This window comes from Leucoraja erinacea, chromosome 18 (assembly GCF_028641065.1).
Source record: "Leucoraja erinacea ecotype New England chromosome 18, Leri_hhj_1, whole genome shotgun sequence".
Lineage (NCBI taxonomy): Eukaryota > Metazoa > Chordata > Chondrichthyes > Rajiformes > Rajidae > Leucoraja > Leucoraja erinaceus.
Window position 1 is genome coordinate 10,160,181 of NC_073394.1, and position 27,836 is coordinate 10,188,016.

At 45.3% G+C, this 27,836-nt stretch overlaps 1 protein-coding gene and 1 long non-coding RNA gene across 5 annotated transcripts in view; one reads left to right on the forward strand and one right to left on the reverse strand.

The window, feature by feature from the left end:
* Positions 1–683: 683 nt before the first annotated feature.
* On the forward strand, positions 684–9,077 carry LOC129705629 (uncharacterized). Of its 2 annotated transcripts, none has more exons than XR_008724928.1 (3): positions 684–846; positions 3,459–3,529; positions 6,451–9,077. It is a non-coding gene; the product is annotated as an uncharacterized LOC129705629 (long non-coding RNA). The 2 variants fall into 2 exon arrangements; XR_008724927.1 differs by lacking the exon at positions 684–846 and adding an exon at positions 1,677–2,683.
* Positions 9,078–9,227: 150 nt separating this feature from the next.
* mapk8ip1b (mitogen-activated protein kinase 8 interacting protein 1b) overlaps positions 9,228–27,836 on the reverse strand; it is a 90,194-nt gene continuing 71,585 nt past the window's right edge. For all 3 annotated transcript variants that reach the window (XM_055649271.1, XM_055649273.1, XM_055649272.1), the window contains exons 6-12: positions 21,688–21,763; positions 19,387–19,559; positions 16,500–16,609; positions 15,042–15,161; positions 14,020–14,090; positions 12,020–12,118; positions 9,228–9,792 (exon numbers count right to left, since the gene is read on the reverse strand). In XM_055649271.1, the coding sequence (XP_055505246.1) occupies positions 9,720–9,792; positions 12,020–12,118; positions 14,020–14,090; positions 15,042–15,161; positions 16,500–16,609; positions 19,387–19,559; positions 21,688–21,763 (722 nt within the window). In that variant the 3' untranslated portion in view covers positions 9,228–9,719. The remainder of the gene's footprint in view (positions 9,793–12,019; positions 12,119–14,019; positions 14,091–15,041; positions 15,162–16,499; positions 16,610–19,386; positions 19,560–21,687; positions 21,764–27,836) is intronic.

Here is a 27,836-nt window from a genome sequence, read left to right on the forward strand (position 1 = left end):
GAGACATTCAGCTCTTTCTTCTGGAGTCACTTGTTCCCCTTTCCCCTTTGGTGCTTTTCGATGACTCTTATGGCTAGTCCTTTTAGACCATCCTGCACCTCGTTTGCTAGGTCTTTTTGGCATGGTATAAAAAAGGAGGTAGATATTTGTCAGGATGTCAGTAGATAGTTATAAACTTCTAAACACAATCTTATCCATTAATGAACACGGAAGTATTGGATGGACATGGCGGTTGTTTATTAAATTGTTGCACTTTCCTGCACAGTTTTGGCGGTATTTCGGGAACTTTCTTTCTTGGAGACGTTCCGTTATTTCAAATTCCGCACGCCCGTTGTGTCTCCGTCGTGTTTGGTCGTGACGCTAGTCAAGTACACACGGAAGTATTGGCTAAAACGGAAGCCCCCTCGCCTCCCCCCCCCCCACCAAATTGCGCACGCGCGGACACTGCCCCCCCCCCCCCGACCCCCCTCCCCCCACCAACTGCCACGCGCGGACACTGGCTCCCGGCCACTCCCCCCCCAACTGCGCACGCGCGGACACTGGGCCCCCGGCCACTGTCGCAGGCGCGGCAACTGCGCAGGCGCGGCACTGCCACTTCCCCCAACCCCCTCCCCTGCTTCCCCGGCCGCGGGTGGCCGTTGGGCGACGCCGCGCTCGAGCGCTCCGACCCCGGGGTGGGGGGGGGGGGGGGGAGGCCCTGCGCCCCCGGCGCCGTCAACGGCCCGCGATACCCGCCGTGAACTGCCATTGGCCAGCTGAGCCGCCAATCAAGGCATCCTCCAATCGACGTAGAGGGCCGACGAATCGATTCCGCGGTTGATTGACTGTCGGCCCGGCCAATCGCATGTAAATGGAGGGCGGATCAATGTCGCTAATAGGCTGACTATGCTGAAGAAGGCGGGATTATGGTGTGCTGACGGTGCGACGGACCAATAGTATTACAGAGTGAAGGGCTTTGCTCCAATAGCGTGGAAGGGGCGACTGTTGCTGGGCAGGAAATCTCGCCTAGGCTCAGTCTTGTTCATTTATGAGAGGAGCTGAATTAGGCCATTCGGCCCATCAAGTCTACTCAACTATTTTAAACCAGCATCTGCAGTTCCTTCTTACACATTGTAACATGGTTGATCTACCTTTCCCTCTCAACCCCATTCTCCAATTTCCGCGCTATATCTCTATACTACAGAAGTCTGTGGATGTCAAGTTAATGAATATTTTGAAGGCAGAGATTGACTGATTCTGGATTAGTTTGAGTGTCAATGGGAACTGGGGGGGATTTGTAACTTTGTAAACGCCCATTATGGGCCACTATTTGCATACCTTGGCAAGGGATGCAAGCAAACAATTTCATTATGACTTGACAATAAAGTATTCAATGCAACAGTTTTACAGGCTTGCGATGGTTAATTATTGTACGACACTAGGCTGGATCAGTGGCTTTTCTTTCTCATTTAAAAGAAGAATGAACCAATTGTGCTATGGAGGTGGCCTGTGTTTTTTTGCCTGAATAGATGTGGTCCTACCTAAACATCCAATGGTGGTGGGGAATGGCCATGGGTCTGTGGAGGAGATCCAGAAGTAACCATATGGCCATGGACTTACATGACCATTCAGCTCCACTAATCAGTGGTCCACTTTGCATTTTTTTTTTAATGGACTTGTCTTTCCAGAATCTGTGTTGGAAAGGAAGTATTTAGATGGATACGGGCCAATTGCAGGCAAATGGGTCCAGCCTAATATGCCAAAGATAAATTCAAAATGCTGTAGTAACTCAGTGGGTTAGGCAGCATCTCTGGAGAAAAGGAACAGGTGATGTTTCGGGTCGAGACCCTTCTTCTGCCTCATGTGCCAACTTGGTCAGCATGGACAAGGTGGGCCGATAGGGTTATTTTTGTGCTGAACAAGTCTTTGACTATTTATTGATTATCTCTAATTACTTTCCGAGAAGGTGGTGGTGAGCCACCTTCTTCAAGCCTTGTAATCATTATGGTGAAGGTGCCCCATATAGTGCTTTAGTTCCAAGATTTAGGCCCCATGAAGATGATGATATTTCCAAGACAGATATTTCCAGATGTTGCCTGACCTGTTGATTTTCCCCAGCACTTTGTGTTTTGCTCAGGATTTCTACATCTGCAGCTTCTTGTGTCTCTAAGCAGAACTCCACAAATACTGTAAAATAGGGTTAAAGCATCGCTAGCGAACACAAATCTTTTGTCCGCCAACAAAATATCTGATATTCCAAAATATCAATATTTTAAGCTAGAGACAAGGAACTGCAGAAGTAGCAATCTTGAGCAAATCAGTGGGTCATGCAGCATCTCCAGATGGAATTGGACCCTCCTTCAATTAATGTGTCTTTTCATGAAAGAATTAAATAAAATCATAATCAATCCTTTATGAACATAAAGAATGTTCTTGTGTCACAAAGAATGACATCACAAACTGTATATGAAATTCTGTTTTGGCAACACTATCAAATGATTTTCTCTGAGGTTTGATGGTTAGCCCAATGGCTAGGGATTTTTACTTAAATGCACTTGCACTTTACTACTTTTTTTCATGCTTCATTTAGTGGAATAATGAGTTTAATTGGGAAAAAGCACAACCGTTTGAGGAGACTTTATGTCAACAGTCTATTATTTTTGATGGTATTTTTCGATTTGGGTTCAATGCTTACTCTTGAACGGTAGGTTATTGGTAACAGTAAGAATCAACCAGTTATGATATTAATTTGCTGAACATTACAAATATTGAACCATTGTGTTGTGTGCAATTCTGGTCACCCAATTGCTGAAAGGATGTGAACTAAGGCTTTGGAAAAGGTGCAGAGGACGTTTACCAGGATGATGTCTGGATTAGGGGGTATTAGCTCTAGGGAGAGGTTGGACTGACTGGTATTGTTTCCTCTGGAGTGGTGGAGGTTGTGGGGAGACCCGATAGAAGTGTGTAAAATAACGAGAGGCATAGATGGGGTAGGCAGTCACAATGTTTTTACCAGGCTGGAAAAATCAAATACTTTCATAACCAAAAAATCAAAAAGCCATAGCTGTAAGATGAGAGGGACAAAGTTAAAGGGAGATGTGCGGAGTGAGTGGTGAGTGCCTGGAACGCACTGCCTGGGGTGTGGGTTGAAGCATTAGTGGCATTTAAAAAAACTTTGGATAGGCATATGGATATGCAGGGATTGGAGGCAAATGGGTTATGTGCAGGTAGATAAATGATGGTCTTTGCATCATGTTTGACACAGACATTGTGGGCTAAAGGGGCTGTTCTAGTGCTGTACTGTTGTATATTCTATATAACTTACAAAGCCATGGACTCAGCGATGGAAAGTGGATTGACAGGGTTTGGTGTACTGAACGACTTTGTTCTATATCATGCATGTTACTTGACACTGTTATCAATGTCATGTGGTGTCGAGATTCTTATTGATACTCATCTATTCCCTACTTCCCCATCAGAGTGAAGAGAGAAAGCAATGGGCGTGAGGCCAGCATCAACTTCGCAAGAAATCACTTTGGATATCTGGATGGTGAGGTTAATTTCCACTTCTTCATTCTAAAATCTGCATTAATGTAGCATCTTTCACAATCTCAGGCAATGCCAAAGAGCTCTGTGGCCAGAGAAATGGAGTCGCTGTTGTAATGTGAAGAACTGTGGTAGCCCATTCTGCACATAACACCAATGGTGTAATGATGGGGGGGGGTTACAAAAGAGTGCAGATACTGGAATCGAGTGAAAAATAAAGTGCTGGAGGAACTCAGCTGGTCAGGCAGCATCTGTGGAGGGAAATGGACAGATGACGTTTCGGATTCCATGACCCTTCTTCAGACTGATGGAGCAGAGGGGAGAGAGCTTGTGGAAAGAGGTGAGGGGATGGGGTGGGGGCAAGAGCTAGCAAGTGATAAGTGGATTTGGGTATGGGTTGGTGGCACATGAGTCAGGCAAGTGGGCGAGAGTGGAAATCGTAATCAAGGCTGGAGATAAGTGCTGAAGACAAAAGGCAAACCTGAAATTTATAATCTGATAATCACAACACCCCATCAATTTAAGGAAGGGTTCTGATCTGCGATATCTTCTGTCCATACCCTTCCATAGATGTCCATACCCTTCCTGACCTGCTGAGGTCCTCCAGTCCTTTGGGGCTTTTTTTAAACTAATGATGGTGGCTTCTGTATAAGTGAATAGGTATGGAAATAGAGAGAACTCCTGCCCTTATCTTCTACTCAGGCCCGTACCCTATTGGCATTTGTTCTGTTGTGTCTGAACTTGGGAAGAATGAGTAGTGATCTCATAGAAACATGTAGAGTGCTGAATGATTTGATAATGTAAGATTCTGATAATCCACCACCAGCCAATGGTTTGGCATCGGCTTATCAGGTGATACTGCCATGTCCACTCCACACAGGAGCACCACAGTTTCTCTGCTCCATTTGAATTCTCCTATTTCTTGGCCATACGCCCTTGAAACTTAATGGGTTCACTGACATATTTGAAAGAAGTGAATCAAAAGTGTGCTGGGGTATTTAGAAAATAACACCCGACAGTCTAGAAAAACTGCTAGCTTTGCACCACCATAATCCCCAGCTTTGTTTTGCTGTAGATGCAATGAGCATATTTCCCTTGATTAGGGGGGTGGAGGGAGGAGGGGTGGGAGGGAGAGAGTGTAGGGGATGTAGAATTTAAAGACCATCATGCATTAGTATAACAGCAAAATATAAAGTGCCTATGAACTCTGGATTTGGCAGCATCTGAGCTGTGAAGGGGCAGATGACGTTTCGGGCTGGGACCCTTCTTCAGACTCTTCAGATTCATGGGCACACTAAGCAAAGAACACACACAACAGCCGGCATTCCAGCTCCTCGAGCCTTTTCTTCACGATTGATCTGATCTTGGCCTCTGCTCCACCTGCTGCCTCTCCACAAGCCCTGACGGGCATGTTGTACAAGAACCCAGCTTCATGAACTCTGCACATATATCATGATTTTCCACAGTTAGTGAAGAAATGCAGATTCAGTACTCTCTAAGATAAGAAAGTCCTCTACATCTCCATCTTAAATTGCCAAACTTATTCTGAAACAATACCCCTAGTTCTATCCCCACACTGGGAAACTCACCCGCTCAGTATTTACACCTCACAGTCCTTACTGCTCCAATAAGGCCACCTCCCATTCCACAGTAAATGGCCCAAACTGTTCAATCTTTTATGGACCCATGGACAGATACAGAACGATAGAGGCTCTTCGGCCCACAATGTCCATGCTGTCTATCAACCCCATTTACATCACCTACCCAAACACCAGAGGAGATTTTTGATGCCAATTCACTTATTCACTCGCACATATTTGCGATGGGAGGTAACCAGTGTACACGGAGGAAATCCACGCGGTCACACGGAGAACGTGCAAACTGTAAACAGTCAGCAACTGGTTCGCTGGAGCTGTGTGTCACTGAAGACTACCCAGGAAAGAATCTAGAACTTAATCTGAACTACCTTCTTAATATAAAGTGATATAGTGCTTCAAGTGTGGTCTCACTGCTGCCCACTAGTGGTAGAAAGCCTTCTTCATTTTCATCCTCAATCTGCCTTGCAAGGCTAACGTTTCATATCCCTCCCTAATTACTCAGCGACTCTCTGTCCTTCAAGTACACGGCTATTCAGATCCCTCTACAGCGGCATTCCATGGCCTCTCCATTTAAACAACGTTCTGCTTTTCCATGACTCATGCCAAAGTCAAGTGCCTCGACCTGAATCATCACCTATTATTCCTTTTCTCCAGAGATGCTACCTGACCCACTGAGTTACCCCAGCATTTTGTGTCTTATCTTCTGAATGACTGCACACTTCCCCGTTAGGTGAAGGTGGAATAAGCAGGCCAGGGTGGGAACGCTTCCCTCGAGAGTGCTGAAAGGGAAAGGACATTGTTTCTGATGGCCAAATCTACTGGGTGCGGATGGAATTAAGAAGGGTAATCCAGTGAATGTAGATGGTGAGGACAAGGGGAATAATCCAATCCTAGTTCTGGATGGGAGCAGGGCTGAATCTGTTGCCCCATACAATGCCCACATCATTGGGTGGTGGTATCCTGGAAATCAATGTCAACATGCCTATAAAAAATAAGCACATCATAAAATGATGAGCAAAGCACAAAGTGCTGGAGGAACACAGCAGGTCAGGCAGCATTTGTCAAGGGATTGGACAGGTGACATTTCTGGCCGGGTCCTTTCTTCAGACTGAAGGGACAGAAACCAAAATGTTGTCAGCCGTCCAATTGGTCTGAAGAAGTGTCCGAACCCGAAATGTCCCCTGTCCATTCCCTTCACGGACGCTGCCTAACCTTCTGAGTTAATCCAGCACTTTGTATTTTGTCCAAGATTACAGCATCTGCAGTTCCTTGTATCTACATAAATTATGAAACAACTGTTCAATTTTTTTTTTGCTTCACCCTTCAGACTATGGAATCAAACCAATAATTCCACGGCTCAGCAAGCAAATAAAGAAAGTCCCATCTCCGTTCCTAATGAAAGCGGGTCGAAGCAAGAGAGATGATCCGGAGTTTGATGACTTCTATAATTACCTTGGATAACTATCAGCATCAAATCGTTTTTTTAGAATTAATTTTCCAGCTGTGACTTGAAACATGAAATTTGGAAACTGCGCTGACACGAATAGCAATGAAACCAAAGTGCACATTTTGTTTGGGACATGTTATATAGTGTGTTTTATTCCTTCAACTAGAAAGAATGACTATTTTGAATCCTTTTTATTAACTCTTTCTGAGCGTATTGATTTCCAGTGAGAGTTCAGTTCCAATGTGGACAGTATCTTCTAATATCTCACCCAACAAGTCATGCTACCTGTGTGAGAGTGTTATTGAAGAGACTACTGGCAGGATGTGTGACTGACGCCAAGGCATTTTTGGCCCATTTCTGATATTAGCCAAGGTCAAAAAACACCAGCTGATTATCCCAACCAGCATCTGGAGTCCTTGTTTCTACATTTCTCTATCCCTTATCTCACTGTTCACTGCTCCTCAACAGGCCAGGAACTTGGAACCAACTCTTTTTACTTATCCACAGGTCCCATGTGGGGGCAAAGTCTAGCTTTGACCATAACACATTGTACAGATTCCGGGAAAGAGATGGTTAGGACAACTCCCATTTCCTCAAGATTTTATACGAGTAAGAAACTGAGTACAAAAAGTCTTTCCTTAAAAGGACTTATCATTGCATCTCTTTGCTCATACATCTGCTACAGTTTCAATAGTTTTATTTTGGGTAGTCTAGTTAGGGACTGAATGGTGGGAGACCCCATCCAGCCCCCTTGTTAACTGGGCTGAGGGACCAAGTGGGGAGAAGATCTTGGAGGCCAATAGCTTGAATGCTTGTGATGAACTGCAGCAAGCCAACATGAGTATCATTCATAACAGATTACTGGATTCTCTTGACCATTCATTGATGATGTCACATCTAGCTGCCAATTTACCATTTTCAATATGTGTCCCTGTGTTCCAAGAGTAAATGCACAATCCCAGCCTGGTGATTCCTTGTACATTGAAAGGACCAGCTCTACTGTCAACGATTTAAGCTGAATCCAAGTAGACACCGCTGTAACTTTGGACTAAGATAGATTGAGTTGTTTAAATCCAGAAAGCAAATTATTGTCTGCTAGGATTAACACGAGGACAGGTTTATCCTTGATTTTATCCGAACACTACAATAAAATTGTTATTAGTTATACTTCTAGCCGTGTGTTTTATGCATTCCTTAACACCTTTGGAAGCTCAACACTCTCCAGGACAAATCAGCCCCCCGAGATAGCACCATTGTATCCAACAGATTCAGTTTGTATTCCTGTCCACTAGCATACAGTGGCTGCCATCTGCAGAACGCACTACAGAACTCACCTCGGCTATACTGGGTGAATGCACACACTTTCTTACCCCAGTGTTGGGGAATCAAGAGGTAGGGGACATCAGTTTAAGGGGACAAGGGAAAGATTTAATATGTAGTTTAGATACGATTTAGACATTGGGCTTGGTTATCTTGGTAGAGCGCTTACCCTGGTGATGAAGCACAAGCACTTCATAGGAACCTGAGGGGCTACTTTTACCACTCAGCAAGAGTGGTGGGTGTAGTGAACATGCTGCCAGAGGAGGTAGTTGGGGCAGGAACAGTAACAATATTTAAAGGACATTTGGGCAGGCACATGGATAGAAAGGATTTAGAGGGACATGTGACAAACAGTGCCAAGCGGGCAGCGTAGATGGGCATTTGGGTCAACATAAATGTTTTGGATGAAGGGGCTGTTTCCATGCTCTTATGACCCTGTGTCTAATCCCAAACCTCGACCACTTGGTTCCTCTTCAAATCAGTCACCATACTGACTCGGAATTATAATGGTTTCATTGTCATGGGATCCAAGTCCCTACTGATAGACTTATGAATGAATGTTCCCTCACCAAGTGGATGGCAGAAGTTTACCACCAGCTCAAGTCCATCTTCTCAAGAAGTAACAGCCGATAGGTTTAGTTTAGTTTAGTTTAGAGATACAGCGCCGAAACTGGTCCATCGTCCCACCAAATCTGCGCTGACTAGTGATCACCCCACACACTAACATGCACGAGGAACAGTTTACAATTTTACCAAGCCAATTAGCCTACAAACCTGTACGTCTTCAGAGTGTGGGAGGAAACCGGAGCTCCCGGAGAAAACCCATGCCGGTCACGGGAAAACTTACAAACTCCGCCCAGAGAGCACCCATAGTCAAGATTGAACCCGGGTCTCTGGTACTGTTAGGCAGCAACTCTACCGCTGCGCTGCCTGCTACCGATGTTAACCTTGAGCATGTCTACATCCTGCACGTGATGACAAGCATCATAGATTCCTGTGCGGTAGATATCTGAGCTACAAGCCAATCACTCTCATTGTAAAGAGAACTGATCCGGAAATGGGAATCCCGAAGAACAAAATGTTTTGCAAGTTTGGCCAATAAACTGACACTTAATTAGTGGAGTTATCACATAACCAGTCACGGCACATTGGTGATGCTAATGCAATACTCCCAACAGAATGGCAGTGATGTGCAGCAGTTGAATAGTTTGCTGCTGCCCAAGGCACCCTGTAACATTCAGTTGCATCTGTTCCTCTTTGCAAAGTTGTTAAGGCTTTTGTTTTTAAAAAGAGACTTGTTAAAAGAACTTCAAAGAACCAGAGCAGAGAAGAACATGCTGTCATCAAACCTTTAAATAAACTATGTTGCACACTCCATGAACAACTTTTAAGAACTTTACACACAACACTTTCAATGAATAAAGCGTAACGTTATCGTTACAATGAATCTCGCATCTGCCCGTTGCTTTGGCGTCATCTCCTCCAGCCAGACCTAAGCACTGGCCCATTGCATTCCGAACGTGTACCAAATGCATCACAAGGGTTATGAAGCAAGCAGGAACGGTTGAGCCATGAACCAATGGAACACTAGATGGATGGGTCTGGATTGGCAGCGGAATGGGATAAGTCACAAACTCAGGGCGACGTACATTGTTGATCTTTGAGGCATGGCTGGCTAAAAGTAACAATAGGTAAAACGGGTTCAATCGAGATGCCATATCATTTTGGAACCTGATATCGAGCCACTAGCTCCGAGTGTCCATGCATCACGCTGGGTTTGAGAATGAGATGTGATGAGCCCAGACCACTTCGGGCACCTACAGAGGCATCTACTCCAGATAGATATCTTCTGTTGGACACGTGTACTCAATGTATTCTTTGTAGAACTGCTGGAAGGCCCTCCTGTATAACAAACAGAAACACAATGCTTTCAACATGAAGATCAAACCTTGTTCACAAATATCAAATCATTAATGTACTTTGACGACCGAGAGGCAGAGACCTTTAGACATGGAGCGTCAAAGGTCTTGGGGAAAGGGCAGGGATGTGGAAAAGAGGCCAAGAGCTAGATCAGTCAAGACAAAGACCCGAGGCAAGCTGGAGGAACAGCACCTCATCTTCCATCAGGGAATGTTGCAACCTTCTGGACCCAACGTTGATTCCAACATCCTGAGGTTAACCTGATTTCTGTTCATATTCTGATCATCATTGCGTGACATTGAATCAGTTTGATTGTTTTGTTCCCAGCTTTTTCTTTCCTCTCTGGGTGGAGAACATGCCCAACCTGACCTGCCGGGCTCATCCTCCTGCTCTGCATCTTGCAACTTTTACATCCTTCCATTTAATGTTCCCACTCTGTTATCGCTCCAATTCACTGGATGTTTTCAAGAGAGAGTTAGATTTAGCTCATGGGGCTAAAGAAATCAAGGGATATGGGGGGGAAAGCAGGAAAGGGGTACTGATTTTAGATGATCAGCCATGATCATATTGAATGGCGGTGCTGGATCGAAGGGCCGAATGGCCTATTCCAGCACCTGTTTTTCCATGTTTTTCTATGTTTTTCATTCACTTGAACCTAATAACCTATTTTACAGGTGCTGGAGCTTGTCCCCACAATCTACACAGTTTAACCCTATTAGAGACATAACCTCTCCCCCACCATCTCTCTAGATTTACGAGCATCTTCTGTATGATTCCCAGCCCTGACAAAGGGTCTTCAACCTAAAACATTGACTCTATCTCTACCCACAAATGTAGCCTGACGGCTGAGTATTTCCAACAATTCCTGTCTTTATTCAATATTTATTCCTCCTCTGTTTTCAGTTGTCAGTTTTAGTTTATTGTCACGTGTACCGAGGCACAGTGCAAAGTTTTTGTTGCCTGCAAACCAGTCAGCGGAAAGACAATACATGATTACAATCGATCCATTTACAGTGTATAGATACTTGATAAGGGAATAACGCTTAGTGCAAGGTAAAGCCAGTAAAGTCTGATCAACTGTTTTTTTTTTTGTTTTTTTTAATTTTATTTTTATTAGAAGTACGGTAAATTACAATACTACACAACACATATATCTTAATACATTTTTTGTACCGCTTCATTTTTTTTTGAGCTTTAAGAAAAAGATAGAAGTAAGGAAAGTAAAGAAAGTGCGCAAGAGTCGTGAAGTGCAAGAGTGTTGGGAAAAGAAAGCCCTTAGAAAAGAAGTTAGAGAAGGAAGTGAGAAAATAGACCCTAGAAAAGAAAGAAAAAGAAAATAGGAACAATCGCTCTATTATAACATTAAACTCCGCAAAAAGGGGACTACCAACCAAGTCTGTTTTTGTTGTTTTACCTCCCGTCACCAGGTCCTGATACCATTTATTTATTTATTTAAATTATTATTGCACCTCATACTTGTAATAGGTCCAGAAACATAGACCACGTCTTTTGGAATTGGTCTGCTTTACCTGCTAAGAGGTATCTCATCTCTTCCAGATGTAATGTTTCAAACATATTTGATATCCACATTTTTATTGTTGGTGTGGGTGCATTTTTCCAGAATTTAAGTATAAGCTTTTTTTCTGATCAACTGTTTATAACATTCTTAGATATTTGAACTTTTGTTACCAATACCTGGAACATTGAAATTCTATTTTATTATTGATAATGCATGCAAAATATTTGGAGGCTGAGGTGTTTATTTTAGGGATGCAGCACGGAATGCTCACCGAGTCCGCGCCGACCAGCGATCCCCGCACATTAACACTATCCTGCACACACTAGGGGACAATTTGCACTTATACCGAGTGTACAAATCCAAGCCAATGAACCTACAAACCTGTACGTCTTTGGAGTGTGGAAGGAAACTGAAGATTTGAGAAAACCCATGCAGTCACGGGGAGATCGTCCAAACTCCGTTCAGACAGTACCATACCCACGTCTCTGGCGCTGCAAGCGCTGTACGGCAGCAAGTCTACCGCTGCGCCACCGTGCTGCCCCCCTGGACTGAAAAACTTTGTGACCCAGTCCGAGCCCAGCCCAAAGCAGGCTGAACATACTCTGAGTAACAACAGCACCTGGACAGGTGGATCAGCGAGCAAAACCCTTGGACCATGCAAAGGAGAGTTTTGGACAGAAGACTACGTACCCCACTGATTCCGCAATGGGTTTTGTGGAGTCTTCGGACACAAAAACATGGCAAGCAAATCGGTGATCTGAAGGATGTTTGGTAATAAACCCAAAATATCTGAAAGGAGAAGAAAAGAGCAATGTAACAAGACTTATTGCATAAATGGTGGAGGCTGTTTGGCCAATCCTGTACATAGAGCAGTGCAGCACAGGAACAGGCCCTTCGGCCCACCATGTCTCTGTCGAACACGATGCTAAGATAAACTAAACTCTTCCTGCACATGTTCCACATCCCATCATTTCCTGCATATGCATGTGCTTATCTAAAATCATCTTGACCACTATTGTATCTGACTACATCTCCACCATCCCCGGCAGCACATTCCATGCACCCACCATTCTCAGTGTAAAAATAAATTCCTGCACATTTCCAATAAAATTTGCCCCTCGCACCTAAAAGCCTTCAGTATTCGACATTTCCACCCCATGAGAAAGGTTCTGGCCATCAATGCCTCTCATGATTTAATACACTTGATTTGACAACCTTCAACCCTCAGCCTCTGACACTCCAGAGAGAAAAGAAAAATCCAAGTTTGTCAAATCTTTCCTCGTAGCTAACACCATCTAATGCAGGTAACACCATGGTAAACATCCTCTGCACCCTTTTCAAAGCATATCCATCCTTGTTATATTGGGGCAACCAGAACCACACGCAATAGCATTGTTGACAGGAAGTCTGATCCACTTGGATCGATTGTCTATTGCTTTGTCTTTAACAATACTGCCTGTCTCTCCTAATCTTTTGATGGGCACCCAGCGACTCCATGCCTTCTGCTCTATCAGGAAGTGCATTTAAAGACCACAACAATGCGATTCTATCAATAAATCAACTGGATTTTTTAAAAACAATAAATCAATTTCTCCTCGTCACCATCCCTGCAGTTTCTGGAATTAGTTCATTCTTGTCGACTTCATCAAAACCTTCCATACTTCCTTATGCCTCGTGGGCACAGCCCTCCCAATCATTGCGGATGTCTACATGAAGCGCTGTTCTCAACAGGCAGCATCTATCATCAAAGACACCCACCATCCGAGCCATGCCTTATTCTCACTGTCAGGCAGGAAGTACAGGAGCCTGAAGTCTTACACCACCAGGTTCAGAAACAGCAACTTCCCTACAACTATCAGTGAGTTGTGAAATCTGTGAAATCTGCCCCCCCATATACCTCGAACGTTAATCCCACCTCGACAGCCAATGAAGTACTACGGACCATCCGTGCCACCATCTCACAATTTTTTTGTGACCCCCCTGGTTCTGGACTAGTGTTTTCACTAATGTCTTGTTTTATTTTAGTTTAGGTTAGAAACACAGCCCTTCGGAGCATCCTAACAAATATTGATGGCGGTGCAGGCTCCCGAATGGCCTACTCCTGAGAACTATGACCACCGAGGCGTCTTCCCAATCACCATCAGGCTCTTAAACACTACACAACACTAACCTCAACTATGAACTTCTATGGTACACAAAAATGCTGGAGAAACTCAGCGGGTGCAGCAGCATCTATGGAGCGAAGGAAATAGGCAACGTTTCGGGCCGAAACGTTGCCTATTTCCTTCGCTCTATAGATGCTGCTGCACCCGCTGAGTTTCTCCAGCATTTTTGTGTACCTTCGATTTTCCAGCATCTACAGTTCCTTCTTGAACACAATGAAATTTTATGGACTGTCTTGTGTTGCACTAAGGACATTGTTTTTTTTCCCCTGACACTAATTTATTATGTATTATCTGTGTGTTTTGCAGTTTTCAGCTTGTTATGTTGAAAACAAGTAACACAATAGGAATCAAACATTGATCAAGAACATAAGGAAACATGCAGTAAATCTAAGTCAGTACATACAACAATTTAACACTCTTGACTTGTGACCTGTAGTGGTGGAGAGATTGCCTTTGCCTCATTGATACCAACAGCAATCTGTGGGCATGGGTGAACAAACATGAAACAACCAGAACAGAACTCACTTGGTGTTCTTTGGATGATATCCACAGAATGAAACATTCTTCAACTGGAAGAAGTGACTACATTTACTGCCCTGCCATAAAGCAACAGAGAGAAGCAGAATTAATGCACATTAAGGGCAGTTCAGTGGTACAACTGATCGAGCAACTTCCTCATGGCACCAGTGACCTAACCTCTGGTGCTGTCTTTGTAGAGTTTGCACGTTCTTCCCCTGAGAACGTTGTGTGTTTCCCGTGGGTGCTCCAGTTTCACCAGCCTCCCCAAAGACTTGCGCATTGGTTGGTTGCCTGAAGTTGCCCCGTATATGTGGGCAAGTGGTAGTGATTTAAAAACAATCACTATGTTTAAGACACATTTATTCAGCCACTCAAATCAGCAAGGATACGGTCTTAATCCGGGCTTAGGTTTAAGGTGGGAGGGCGGATATTTAAATGGGACCTCAGAAGTGACTTCTTCACTCAGACAATAGTCCACGGCTGGATAAAGCTGCCAGAGGAAGCTATGGAAGTGGATACAATTATGACTTTCCAAAGACAGAGAGGCACGGTGGTGGAGCGGTAGAGTTGCTGCCTTACCGCGTCAGAGACCCAGGTTCGATCCTGATTACGGGTGCTGTTTGTACGGAGTTTGTACATTCTACCCATGAACTGCGTGGGTTATCTCCGGGTGCTCCAGTTTCCTCTCATACTCCAAAGACGTACAGGATTGAAAGCTAATTGGCGTGGTAAAATAGTAAATTGTGCCTAGTGTGTGTAAGATAGTGTTAGTGTGTGGAGATTGTTAGTCGGCGTTGGTTCGGTGGGCCGAACTGTGTCTCTAAAACTAAAACTTAAAAACAGATTTACGGATAGGAAGGATCTCGCGGGGTATGGACAAAATGCAAATAGGACTAGCCCAGAATGCCAATTTGGTCGGCATGGACAAGGTGGACCGAAGGGCCTGTTTTTGTACTATGTGGCTCTGTGGGTCTATGAGTCTCTGCTTCTGTGGGGAATGTTGCACAAACACCGCGGGCAAGAATTACCTTCTCGTAAGCACCGAGCCCATCGAGCTGCACAGCTATTTTAACGCCCCGCATGCCGATCTCCAGCACACAGCTGGAAGGAGGGTTGAATTGCACCGTCAGTCTTCTCGTTGTTGCGATCTACGAAGAGAAATGCAAGCCACCTGCACTTTACAAGAAGTGGAAACAAGGCACTGCAGATACTAGCTTCCATTTGTGGGGTGGTTTTGTGGAATGGTCTTGACGAAACGATTAAACAAAGTATGAATATAATGCAATTTAAAAAAATGTACAAAAGATTTATCTTTGAAAAGTACAGTAATGAGGAAGGAGAATGTAAATCTCACAGATGTTAATGTTGATTGTTCTTTTTGTTCTTTTCTTTTTTTGTTCTTTTTTTCTTAATAGCTTGATTGGAGTAGTTTTATTTGAATTGTCTGTTTAGTTTATTTTGTTGAATTTTGCATTTGTTAATGGTGAAGAATGGGGGTAGGACTTGACAAGCATAGGCTTCTTCCTATCCCTTTTCGAACAAGTCTAATGTGTATTATGTTGAAATTGGCTTTAGATTATTTTAATTTATGAATGTACATATATGTTATGTATATGTGTATGTGTGTATATGTGTATATGTATGTATGTATATATGTACATGTATATGTATGTATGTGTGTATGTATTTATGTATATATATATATATATATATATATATATGTATATATATAATTTTCCTTTTATTTATTCATTTTCATCTTTTCTTTTCTTCATTTTCTTTTTTAATCGTTCGAAATAAAGATATCATTCATTCAATCATTCATTCATTACCAAAGATAGAGACAAAGTGCTGGAGTAACTCAACGATTGAGGCAGCATTTCTGGAGAAAAAGGATGGGTGACGTTTCGGGTCGGGACCCACCTTCGGACCCAAACTGAAACGTCACCCTTCCTTTTTCTGCAGTGATACTGCCTGACCCACTGAGTAAGTACAGCACCTTGTGTCTATCTTTTGCACTTTACAAGAAGTTAAGTCAGAAAACAATTGAATTCTACGTCACGCATTTATTATCCGGTTCACGAAGGCATACCTGCAACTCTTCACATATTGTATATTCATCTTTTGGATCGGTCTATCATGGGGGACTTTATCAAATGCCTTACTAAAATCCACATAAACAACATCCACTGCCCTCCCCTCATTGATCAGCTTTGCCAGCTCTTTTAAATAAAAACATGTCCATTTATACATGACTTACAGAGTCATAGAGTCATACAACATGGATGACATACGTTGGGCCTGTTGCCATGCTGTATCTCTAAACTAAACTGAGATTTTGTCTCGCCCTAGAAACAGCACTTCCAATGGTGTGTTACTGGACTGCTGTGCTCTAGTTTCTGGGGTGGGACTCCAACACACAACTTGCTCACCGACCAGAGACATGAGTCGTACCCAAGGCCGCTGTTGGTCTCACTTCACTTTACCTTCTGCATTGCCGCACACAAGACGTCGTTCCCTTTGTGGTAGGGCACTTGCACTGAACCCAGAAACTTCAGAGGGAAGAGGTCCACCCAGTCACTCTTTTCTGCTATAGCTGTTGTGAAGGGGAGAAGGAGAGGGGGGAGGGGGGGGGGGGAGAGGGAGAGAAAAAGAGAGGGGGGGAGAGGAGGAGAGAGGGGGATAGAGAGGGGGAGAGAGAGCGAGAGAGAGAGAGGAGGGAGAGAGAAGGAGAGGGGGGGGGGGGGGGGAGGGGGGGGGGGGGTTGGGGGAAGAGCAACATTAAAATGAATGCATTGATAAAATGCTATCTGATTAAAAATAACCCATAGCTCAATACTTGCACTGGATATGTATCATTATACTTAGCCAAAATAATTTCTGGTGCTGTTAATTCAAATACTTATCACATTTGGATTAAATAACTGGACTATCCTAATACAGACATCATGTTAAAGTCACATGAAGATGATTACGTCACACAAATGTTCAGAACAACATCTGTGATCTCGCAGACTGATAGGGTTCTGATAAGGATTGCTTGGGTAGATGTGGAGAATCAGTTTACACTAACTGAATAGTCTAGATGAGGGGGTCAGTGTCTCAGGAACGGAGGTCAGACTATCAGGGCTGAGACAAGGTGACATTTCTTCATGCAGAAGGTTGTACATCTTTGGAGTGTTTTGCCCTAAAAAGCAGTGGTTGCTGACTCATTCAAGCCCAAAACCAAATGATTGTTAGATGCCAGGCACAGTGGCGCAGCTGGTGGACCTGCTGCCTCATAGGGGCAGGGACCCGGGTTTGATCCTGACCTCGGATGCTCTCTGTGTGGAGTTTGCACGTTCTCCCTGTGACCACGTGGGTTACCTCCGGGTTTCTTCCCACACCCCAGAGACGTGCGGGTTTGTAGGTTAATTGGGCTCCGTATATTGTCCCTAATTGGATGAGATCAGTGGGATAACGTAGAACCGGTGGGACCGGGTGATCGATGGTCAGCATGGATTTGATGGGCCGAAGGGCCTGTTTCCATATTGCATCTCTAAAATCAGAGACAACATTGGTGTGGGAGTGGTGCAGGAGACTTGAGGCAGCGCGTCATTTGAACAGAGGGGCTGATTGAGGGCCATTGTCGCCAACACACCGACCCTTCCCGCCTCGAGTTACAACGTTAAACTACTTTTCACCTCTGACTTTTCCAAGGTCATTGACATGAAAGATTATCTCCATTTCTCAGAATTAACACTGGTGTTTAATGCAGTGTGTTTAATGGGTGTTGATCTGTGGATCCAACATCACTTCCTGACTCTTATCCTCAATGCTTCTCGTTGGCCAAGACATGGAATACCAGTCAGGAAGCCATGGTGCAGCTGTGTGGATTTTTTGCCAGGCTGCATTTGTGGTATTGTGTACAGTTCTGGTCACCCCATTATAGGAAGGTTGTGGAGGCTTTGGAGGGGGTGCAGAAGAGGTTTTTATCTGAATGCTGTCTTGATTAGCTATAAGGGCTGTACTGCTCTACGTTCTATGAATCCAGCAAGTTGGGGCAGCACTATGCCGCAGCGGTTCAGTAGCTGCCTTACAGCGCCGGAGACCCAGGTTCGATTCCGACTACGGGCGCCATCTACAGAGTTTGTCGAGTGACTGCGTGGGTTTTCTCCGGGTTGCTCCCATTTCCTCCTGCACTCCAAAGACATACAAATTGTAGGTGAATTGACGCTGATAAAAATTTAAATTTCTCCCTAGTGTGTAGGGTAGTGCTGTAGTGTGATTGGTGGTCAGCACGGACTCAGTGGGCCGAAGGGCCTGTTTCCGGGCAATTTCTCTCAAGTCTAAAGTTCACGACATTTCAAGGACGCAGCTAAACTTGGAGCCAATCCCTCACGACTGAATTTGCTGCTGAATCAGCAGGTTGAAAACAATACTTCTGTTGTTGCTTAAACAGCAAGATAAGATGCTGCTGTCGGTTTGTGTGTGATCTAAACAGAAGAAATATATAAGCCTGAAACATTATGTTAATAAAAAATTGAATCTCATTCCAAAGAGGGTATCAGAGCTGCTGAACATGACTGGAGTTTTGAGTTTCTGTTGCCACTTTCCTATTCACTCTTGTTATGGGCCGGTGATGACTCTGTTACAAAACCACAGAAGGCTGTGGAGGCCAAGTCAATGGTTATTTTTAAGGCAGAGATAGATAGATTCTTGATCAGTATGAGTGTCAGGGGGTTTGTGGGGAGAAGGCAGGATAATGGGGTTAGGGGGGAGAGATAGAGCAGCCACGATTGAATGGCGGAGTAGCTCACAAGTTATAGGAGTAGAATTAGGCCATTCGGCCCATCGAGACTACTCATGGGTGATCTGTCTCCTATCCCATTTTCCTGCCCAACGCATCACCGGTTCCACGCTCCCCTCCATTGAGTCTGTCCAAAGCAAGCGCTGTCTGCGGAGGGCGCTCAGCATCACCAAGGACTGCTCTCACCCCAACCATGGACTGTTTACCCTCCTACCATCCGGGAGGCGCTACAGGTCTCTCCGTTGCCGAACCAGCAGGTCGAGGAACAGCTTCTTTCTGGCGGCTGTCACTCTACTCAACAATGTACCTCGGTGACTGCCAATAACCCCCCCCCCTCTGGACACTTATTATTTTTTATTCAAATCGTTTGCTATGTCGCTCTTCAAGGGAGATGCTAAATGCATTTCGTTGTCTCTGTAATGTACACTGACAACGACAATTAAAATTGAATCTGAATCTGCCTTCTCCCCATAACCCTTGACACCTGTTGTAATCTGTAAGTTTGATGGGGCCGAATGGCCTGATTCTTCTCCTATCACCTATGACCATACAACTCGGGGACCCTGGGTGAGCGAGTCAGGTACCTGCAAAGTACTCTGGTTCCGTGGGCACCTCGAGAGCATAGTACGCTGGGAAGATCCCCCTGTCGCCTGTTCTCATGTTGTAGGCTTCGTACCAGTAATCGTCAGCCTGCACCTCCACAAGGAGAGGGTCGTCCACCTCCAGCTCCAGCTCGTCCTCGTGCCGTGGGATGAACCTGCAGAGGACATCATCGGTGGTCACTCGAAACGAGTATGACTGTCCTCTCATGGAGGACGCCCGTGCGTGACTTTGTTTAACGCGGGGAGACTGGTGCACAGACAGCCACCCCACGGCCCTTGACAGATCTGGGTCAGGATCCAGTGGCATGGAGTCCAAGACAACTAGGGACCCTTTTCTGCTGCAGCCTTCATCCGCCTTCCCAGCCGTTGTGACGCTCCACTAAGGTCAGCCATCGTCCCCCGCCTGTTCCACCATTGAGGTTTTGGTTGGATTGCTCTTTGTCGGGGACCACCCCCTCGACCTCACCGCCCATATATGGCTCTACCAGGAGCATAGCTCCAGACGGCAACGCTCTCAGGATCACAGGACCACACACTCAACTCGTTATATAAATCAAAACACGAGGTAAAGCCCACTCTCTCAATCAGCTTTGCTATGAGACTGCTTAGAGGACAGCACAGGGAAAAAATGAACAGAGGCCTTTTGCCGAGACTGAGATGTTGACCAAGATATGACAGTGGTGTTTAAGAGGCTTGTAGATAGGCACGTTAATATGCAGGACATGGAGTGATACAGGTTATGACCAGGCAGCAGTGGTTAGTCTGACTCCAGCACATATTGTCTATTGACTTGACATCATATTTGGCACAGCCATAGTGTACCACAGATCCTGGTCCAGGGCTGCATTGTTCTCGGAAGTAACTGCAAGATGCTGGTTTACACCGAAGATAGACACAAAATGCTGGAGTAACTCCGCAGGCCAGGCAGCATCTCTGGATAGAAGGAATGAGTGACGAAGAAGGGTCTCGACCCGAAACGTCACCCATTCCTTCCATCCAGAGATGCTGCCTGACCCCTGGAGTTACTCCAGCATTTTGTGTCTATCTGCATTGTTCTATCTTCTATGTTTAACCACTTCCTTGCAATTGGTCCGTGTGATGCTACTCCAGATTTGGCCCGCTATCCTTCACTGCTCCCACACTGGGCAGAATCTCTGCCTGCAGTGATGCTTCCATTCACCTTCAGCTCTTGTCCTTCCTGCTGGTAGACTACTGGATAATGTGGATGAGGACTAAACCACATCCTGCACCATGGGTGAACCCCCCTCTGACCAAACTCACCGCTGCCTCTCAGGGAGCTATTCCTTGTCACCCAACATGTTATTGCTTGGTTAAGAAGACAAATATCAAGCATCTAATGGACAATAGACAAAAGGTGCAGGAGTAGGCCATTCGACCACCATTCAATGTGATCAAAGCTGCTCATCCACAATCAGTACCCCGTTCTTGCCTTCTCCCCATATCCCCTGACTCCGCTATCTTTAAGAGCTCTGTCTAGCTCTCTCTTGAAAGCATCCATAGAACCGGCCTCTGACACAGAGAATTCCACAGACTCACAACCCTCTGTGTAAAAAGGTTTTTCCTCATCTCCATTCTAAATGGCTTACCCCTTATTCTTAAACTGTGTCCCCTGGTTCTGGACTCCCCCAACATCGGGGACATGTTTCCTGCCTCTAGCTTGTCCAAACCCTTAATAATCTTATATGTTTCAATAAGATATCCTCTCATCCTTTTAAATTCCAGAGTATACAAGCCCATTCTCTCAGCATATGACAGTCCCGGGGAATTAACCTGGTGAACCTATGCTGCACTACCTCAATAGCAAGAATGTCCTTCCTCAAATTGGGAGACCTAAACTGCACACAATACTCCAGGTGTGGTCTCACTAGGGCCCTGTACAACTGCAAAGGACCTCTTTGCTCCTGTACTCAACTCCTCTTGTTATGAAGGCCAACATGCCATTTGATTTCTTCACTGCCTGCTGTACCAGCATGCTTACTTTCACTGACTGATGAACAAGGACCCCCAGATCCTGTTGTACTTCCCCTTTTCCCAACTTGAGTCCATTTAGTTAATAATCTGCCTTTCTGATTTTACCACCAAAGTGGATAACCTGACATTTATTCACATTAAACTGCATCTGCCATGCATCTGCCCACTCACCCATCCTGTCCAATGATCAATGATCGGCGACTTTAGCAACTTTAAAGAGAAATTGGGTGGTCAGCTGGATGTGAAGCTGGTTCTGACTGTATGCAATGAATATGTTGACGATATCCTTACCTGAAGACCGCCCTGTGTGTTTGATCTCTTTCCTCTCCATTTATTCTGCAGGAAAACAAGCCGAAGGATTCTGCACCTGCATGGCGGGAGCAAACACACGGACGTTTACTTGGCTTCAGTGGGAAAGGAGGGGTCCATGCAAAACCTGTTCACTGTGTCAATATCCCAGCTTGCTCAAGTTAACATCCTACCTGCTTACTGTCTGAAGGACTAAACTGTTCCTCCAGTAACTCGTGAATGGGAGCAGATCAGCAACATTCACAGAGGAGATGGGCCAATATCCTGGAGGGTCACCTTTCACCCCAAACTTAACCAGACCAGCCACATAGACACTGTTGGAGCTGTGAGAGCAGGTCAGAGGCTGGGTATTAAATAGTAAGTGGCTCTCCTCATATCCAAGGTTTTTCTACCATCTATGAGCCACCAGTTGGCAGTGTTCGGTTCGAATTCTCTCCCGTTACCTGGATGAATGCTGTTCCAACAACTCCAGAAGTTTGGCAGCATCCAAGGGGAAAACAGCCATTGACCAGCGATGCTTCAATGCGTCATGCCGTGAAACAGAGAGGATGAGACAAAGTTTCTTCCCACAGGCCATCAGGACTGTAAACTCAGGGCTCATTTAATTTACTGTACTCATTTACTGTTGTGTTGTGTCTTTTTTAAAAATGTTGGGGTTTTTTCTAACATGTAAATACTGATTCTGTTCTATTCTGTTCTGCAGTTCTTGCACAATCCGCAGGCATTACAACTTTCATTTCGCTGCACATCTTGTATGAGTATGTGACAAATAAACTTGACTTGACTTGACCAAACGTTCCTTCCTCCAGCAGTGGCGCATCACAGCTTGGTTTGGGATAGCTCTGCCCAAGACCACAAGAAATTGTAAAGTGGTGGATGTTCCCCAGTCCATCACACAGACTGGACTCCCCAACATCGACCGCATCTATACCTCTCGCTGCCCCAGGAAACACAGCCAACAAAGGCAAGGACCATTTTCAACCCAGTCATTCCATCGTCACTCCCTCTCCCAATGGGCAGGAGATCCAAAAGCTTGAAAGCATGTACTGCCAGACTCAGGAGCAGCTTCTTCCTCTCTGTTATCTTCCAACCTACCTCTTTGCGGATATTGGACTTTTTCCCTGCAACTTTGACGCTCCAATGCTATAAAACTATAGTCTGCAATCTGATATATCTCTCTCGGCACCACTTGTTGTACAACCTTCTGCAGTTGTACAGGGCCCTAGTGAGACCACACCTGGAGTATTGGGTGCAGTTTTGGTCCCCTGATTTGAGGAAGGACATTCTTGCTATTGAGGGAGTGCAGCGTAGGTTTACAATGTTAATTCCCGGGATGGCGGGACTGTCATATGCTGAGAGAATGTACACTCTGGAGTTTAGAAGAATGAGAGGGGATCTTATTGAAACATATAAGATTGTTAAGGGTTTGGGCATGCTAGAGGCAGGAAACATGTTCCCAATGTTGGGGGAGTCCAGAACCAGGGGCCACAGTTTAAGAATAAGGGGTAAGCCATTTAGAACGGAGATGAGGAAACACTTTTTCTCACAGAGAGTTGTGAGTCTGTGGAATTCTCTGCCTCAGAGGGCGGTGGAGGCCGGTTCTCTGGATACTTTCAAGAGAGAGCTAGATAGGGCGCTTAAAGATAGCGGAGTCCGGGAATATGGGGAGAAGGCAGGAACGGGGTAGATTGTGGATGATCAGCCATGATCATATTGAATGGCGGTGCTGGCTCGAAGGGCCGAGTGGCCTACTCCTGCACCTATTGTCTATTGTGTACGGCTTGACTGTACTCATGCATCGTAGGACATGATTGGCTTGGATCGCACACAAAAGCTTTTCACGATAAACCAATCCGGGGACTGCATCGTATCCCATCTACAAATCGCACTGCACCATTACTTGCCCAGAATACTATGACAGTATTTCCTAAACCAAACACCTCTTCCACTGATGGCACAGTGACACATCACCACCTGCATGTTCCACTCCAAGTTATGGCCATCCCGAGTTGGACTTATGTCACTATTCCTTTTTCTTTGCCCTATCTACATCTTAGAACACCTGCCCCAACAGTACTATGGGACCCCCTCCACCATTCCAAGGAATGGCACACAATCACCAGCTCAAGGGCAATAAATGTCAGTTCAAGAGTAAAGGGCCTGTCCCACTTAGGCGATTTATTGGGCGACTACAGGCGGCTGCCGCAAAGTTTCAACATCTTGAACATTTTTCAGTGACAGCGGCAACGATTATTGCTGTCGTAGGTTGTCATAGGTTGATGTAGGTGTTGTCACCAGGTGTCGCAGGTGAAGTCGATTAGAATTAGTCCCTGGCAGTCACCTAAAGAGTCACCTATGTGGGACAGGCCCTTTAGAGTGCTTATTTAACATATACACCAGAAATGAACCAGAGCAATGAAATTCTTAGAGGCACAAGGAACTACAGATTCTGGTTTACCAAATATAAGACAAAGTGCTGGAGTAACTCAGCGAGTCAGGCAGCATCGCGAGAGAACATGGCTAAGTAATGTATCAGGTTGGGGCAGCACAGTGGCGGAGCGGGTGGAGTTGCTACCTTACAGCGCCAGAGACCTGGGTTCAAACCTGACTGTGGGGTGATGGCTGTATGGAGTTTGTACGTTCTCCCTGTGACCATGTGGGATTTCTCCGGGTGCTCCGGTTTCCTCCCACACTCCAAAGACGTACAAGTTTGTAGATTCAAAGTTGTAAATTGTCCCGAGTGTGTAGGATAGTGCTGGTGTACAGGGTGTTCGCTGGACGGCATGGACTCAGTGGGCCGAAGGGCCAGTTTCCACGCTGCATCTCCAAAGTCTAAAGACCCTTCTTCAATCACCTATCCATGGTCTCCAGAGGCGCCTGACCCGCTTTTAATGGAATTTTAACTTGCTGCAGTTTTACAGGCACACTAGATGCAAGGACAACAATAAACATACAATTAATTATCAGTTATTCTCAGTAAACTGGATTCCCGATTGTGTAAAAACCAAAGTATGTCGAGCAACACGAGTAGTGCAAAGTCTGTTGCGGTTCGGTGCTGAGATAGCGTTGTACACGGTGGTTCATGACCTCGATGGTTGAATCCCAAACCCCATAAAAGAATCAATAAAATCTAAGGAAGGGTCCCGACCTGAAACATCGTCTATCCATGTCCTGCAGAGATGCTGCCTGACCCGCTGAGTTACTCCAGCACTTTGTCTTGTAAGCAAAAAAAAGATTACTTTAAGAGGCAAGATTTGCACATCGTGGGAGAATGAGAAGGATCTTGGATTGACTGAGCGCGATGAAGAAGGGTCCATACGCAATGAAGAAGGGTCTCGACCCGAAACATCACCCTTTACTTCGCTCCAGCGATGCTGCCTGTCTCGCTGAGTTACTCCATCCAGCATTTTGTGTCTGTCTAAGGCTCAATGGCCACAGGGTTCTACAATTCTTTATGCTGTTACAAGGTCACAAGAAATAAACTTGTGATGGAATACTGCCGCTGAATTGAGCAGAGGAAAGATCGGACCAGAGGCAAGAACTGTGACTGGTGTTTGTGTGGCAGTCTTAACACTAAACCATCTCTGGAAGAAATGTCCACATCAATGTATCAGGACTGGAGGCACGTGGTGACCGAGGTAGTAGTAAGGGGCATCTGAATGTGTGGCTGAGCAATTGGTGCAGAGGGCAGGGATTTAGATTTCTAGATCACTGGGATCTCTTCTGGGGCAAGGGTGACCTGTACAAAAAGGACGGGTTGCACCTTAATTGGAGGGGGGGCCGACATTCTGGACATTCTTTAAACCTACATGGGTGGGTTTAAACTAAACAGGGGGGGGGGGGGGGGGGGGGGGTGGGGGGGGGGGGGAGTCAACAATGTGGAAGCGTATGCGTGCAGTTAACAGGAAAGAGAGTGGAGGAAATTAACAGGGCAGGGGGGTGGGACCCAATGCAAGGAGATAGAGGGGCATGAAAGGAGGACAGAAGCAAAGGGTAGAAGGGAGATAAGAAAAACAAACCTGAAAGCTTTGTGCCTTAATGCGAGGAGCATTCGTAATAAGGTGGATGAATTGAATGTGCAGTTAGTACTTAAGGAAGATACAAGATACATTTATTTGCCACATGTACCAATTGTTACAGTGAAATGTGTGGTCGCCATACAGCCATAGAAATAATAAAGAGCACAGGAAACGATAGTTTTTAACACAGACATCCCCACATAGCGGGATCAAATTTGTCCTCCTCTGTATTCCTCCAGTGGTCGGGTGGGGGGGGCTCCCGAACCCCCCCGCTGTTGCCGCTCTGGGTGGCCGATGTTCAGGCCTGCTCAGCGGGGTGACGTCGGGACTGGAGGATCTCCTCAGCAGCTTGGACATCGGTCGGGCACCTCCTACCGGAGTCCGCGGCTCCCAAAGTCCGCAGGCCGTGCTTGGCGGAGCTGCAACGCTGGCGGCCCTCGGCAAAGGGCCCCAGGACACCGCGATGTTGTTCAGCTGCGCTGGAAGCTCTTCAAACCACAGCTCCGCGATGGAATATGATACAGTTGGAATTACGGAGACAAGGCTCCAGGGTGACCAAGGCTGGGAGCTAAACATGCAGGGGTATTCGGAAGGATAGACAGAAAGGAAGAGGAGGTGAGGTGGCATTGCTGGTTAAAGAGATTAATGCAATAGCAAGGAGAGACAAGATCAAGGAGAGACATTAGCTTGGATGCTGTACAATCGGCATGGGTAGAACTGTGAAATAGCCAAGGGCAGAAAACACTTGGAGTTGTATACAGACCACCAAGCAGCAGTAGGGAGGTTGGGGATAGCATCAAGCAGGAAATTAGGGATGCGTGTAGCAAAGGTACTGCAGTTATCATGGATGACTTTAATCTACATATAGATTGGGCTAACCAAATTAGTAGCAGCGCTGAGGAGAAGGATTTCCTGGAATGTATACGGGATGGTTTTTTAAACCAATATGTAGAAGAACCGACTAGAGGACAGGCCATCCTAGACTGGGTATTGTGTAATGAGGAAGGATTAGTTAGCGATCTTGTTGTGCAATGGCCCCCTTGGGCAACAGTGACCATAATATGGTGGAATTCTGCATTAGGATGGAGAGTGACACGGTTAATTCAGAAACTAGGGTCCTGAATTTAAAGAAAGGAGACTTTGAGGGTATGAAATGGGAATTGGCTAGGATAGACTGGCAAATTATACTTATAGGATTAAGTATTGAGATACAATGGCAAAGATTTAAAAACCGCATGGTTGAACTCCAAAAATTGTTCATCCCTGTCTGGTGAAAAAATAAAACGGGGCAGGCGGCACAACCGTGGCTAAGGAGGGAAATCAAGGATAGTGTTAAATCCAAGGAAAAGGCCTATATATTGGCCAGAGGAAGCAGCAAACTGGAGGACCGGGAGAAATTTAGAACTCAACACAGAGGACAAAGGGGTTAATTAAGAGGGGGAATAAAGAAGATGAAATAAAGCTTGCGGAGAATATAAAAACTGACTCTAAAAACTTCTTTAGATATGTAAAATGAAAAAGATTAGTGAAGACAAATGTAGGTCCTCACAATCAAGGACAGGTGAATTTATAATGGGAAACAAGAAAATAACAGAACAGTTAAACAATTACTTTGTTTCTGTCTCCACTAAGGAGGACACAATCTCCCAGAAATACTCGGGGACAGAGGATCTAGAGGGAGGGAGGAAATGAAGGGAATCCACATTGGTTAGGAAATAGTGTTAGGTGACTGAAGGCTGATAAATCCCTAGGGCCTGATGGTCTGCATCCCAGAATTCTCAAGGAGGTGGCCATAGAAATCGTGGATGCATTGGTGATCATTTTCCAATGTTCTCTCGACTCTGGACCAGTTACTGTGGACTGGAGGGTGGCCAATGTAACCCCACTTTTTAAGAACGGAGGGAAAGAGAAAATGGGGAATTATAGACTAGTTAGCCTGACATCGGTAGTGGGGAAGATGCTTGAGTCGATTGTTAAAGATATTATAGCAGCGCATTTGGAAAGCAGTGACAGGATCAGTCAAAGTTATTTATGATGGGAAAATCATGCTTGACTAATCTTCTGGAATTTTTTGAGGATGTAACAAGTAAAATGGATAAGGGAGAGCCAGTG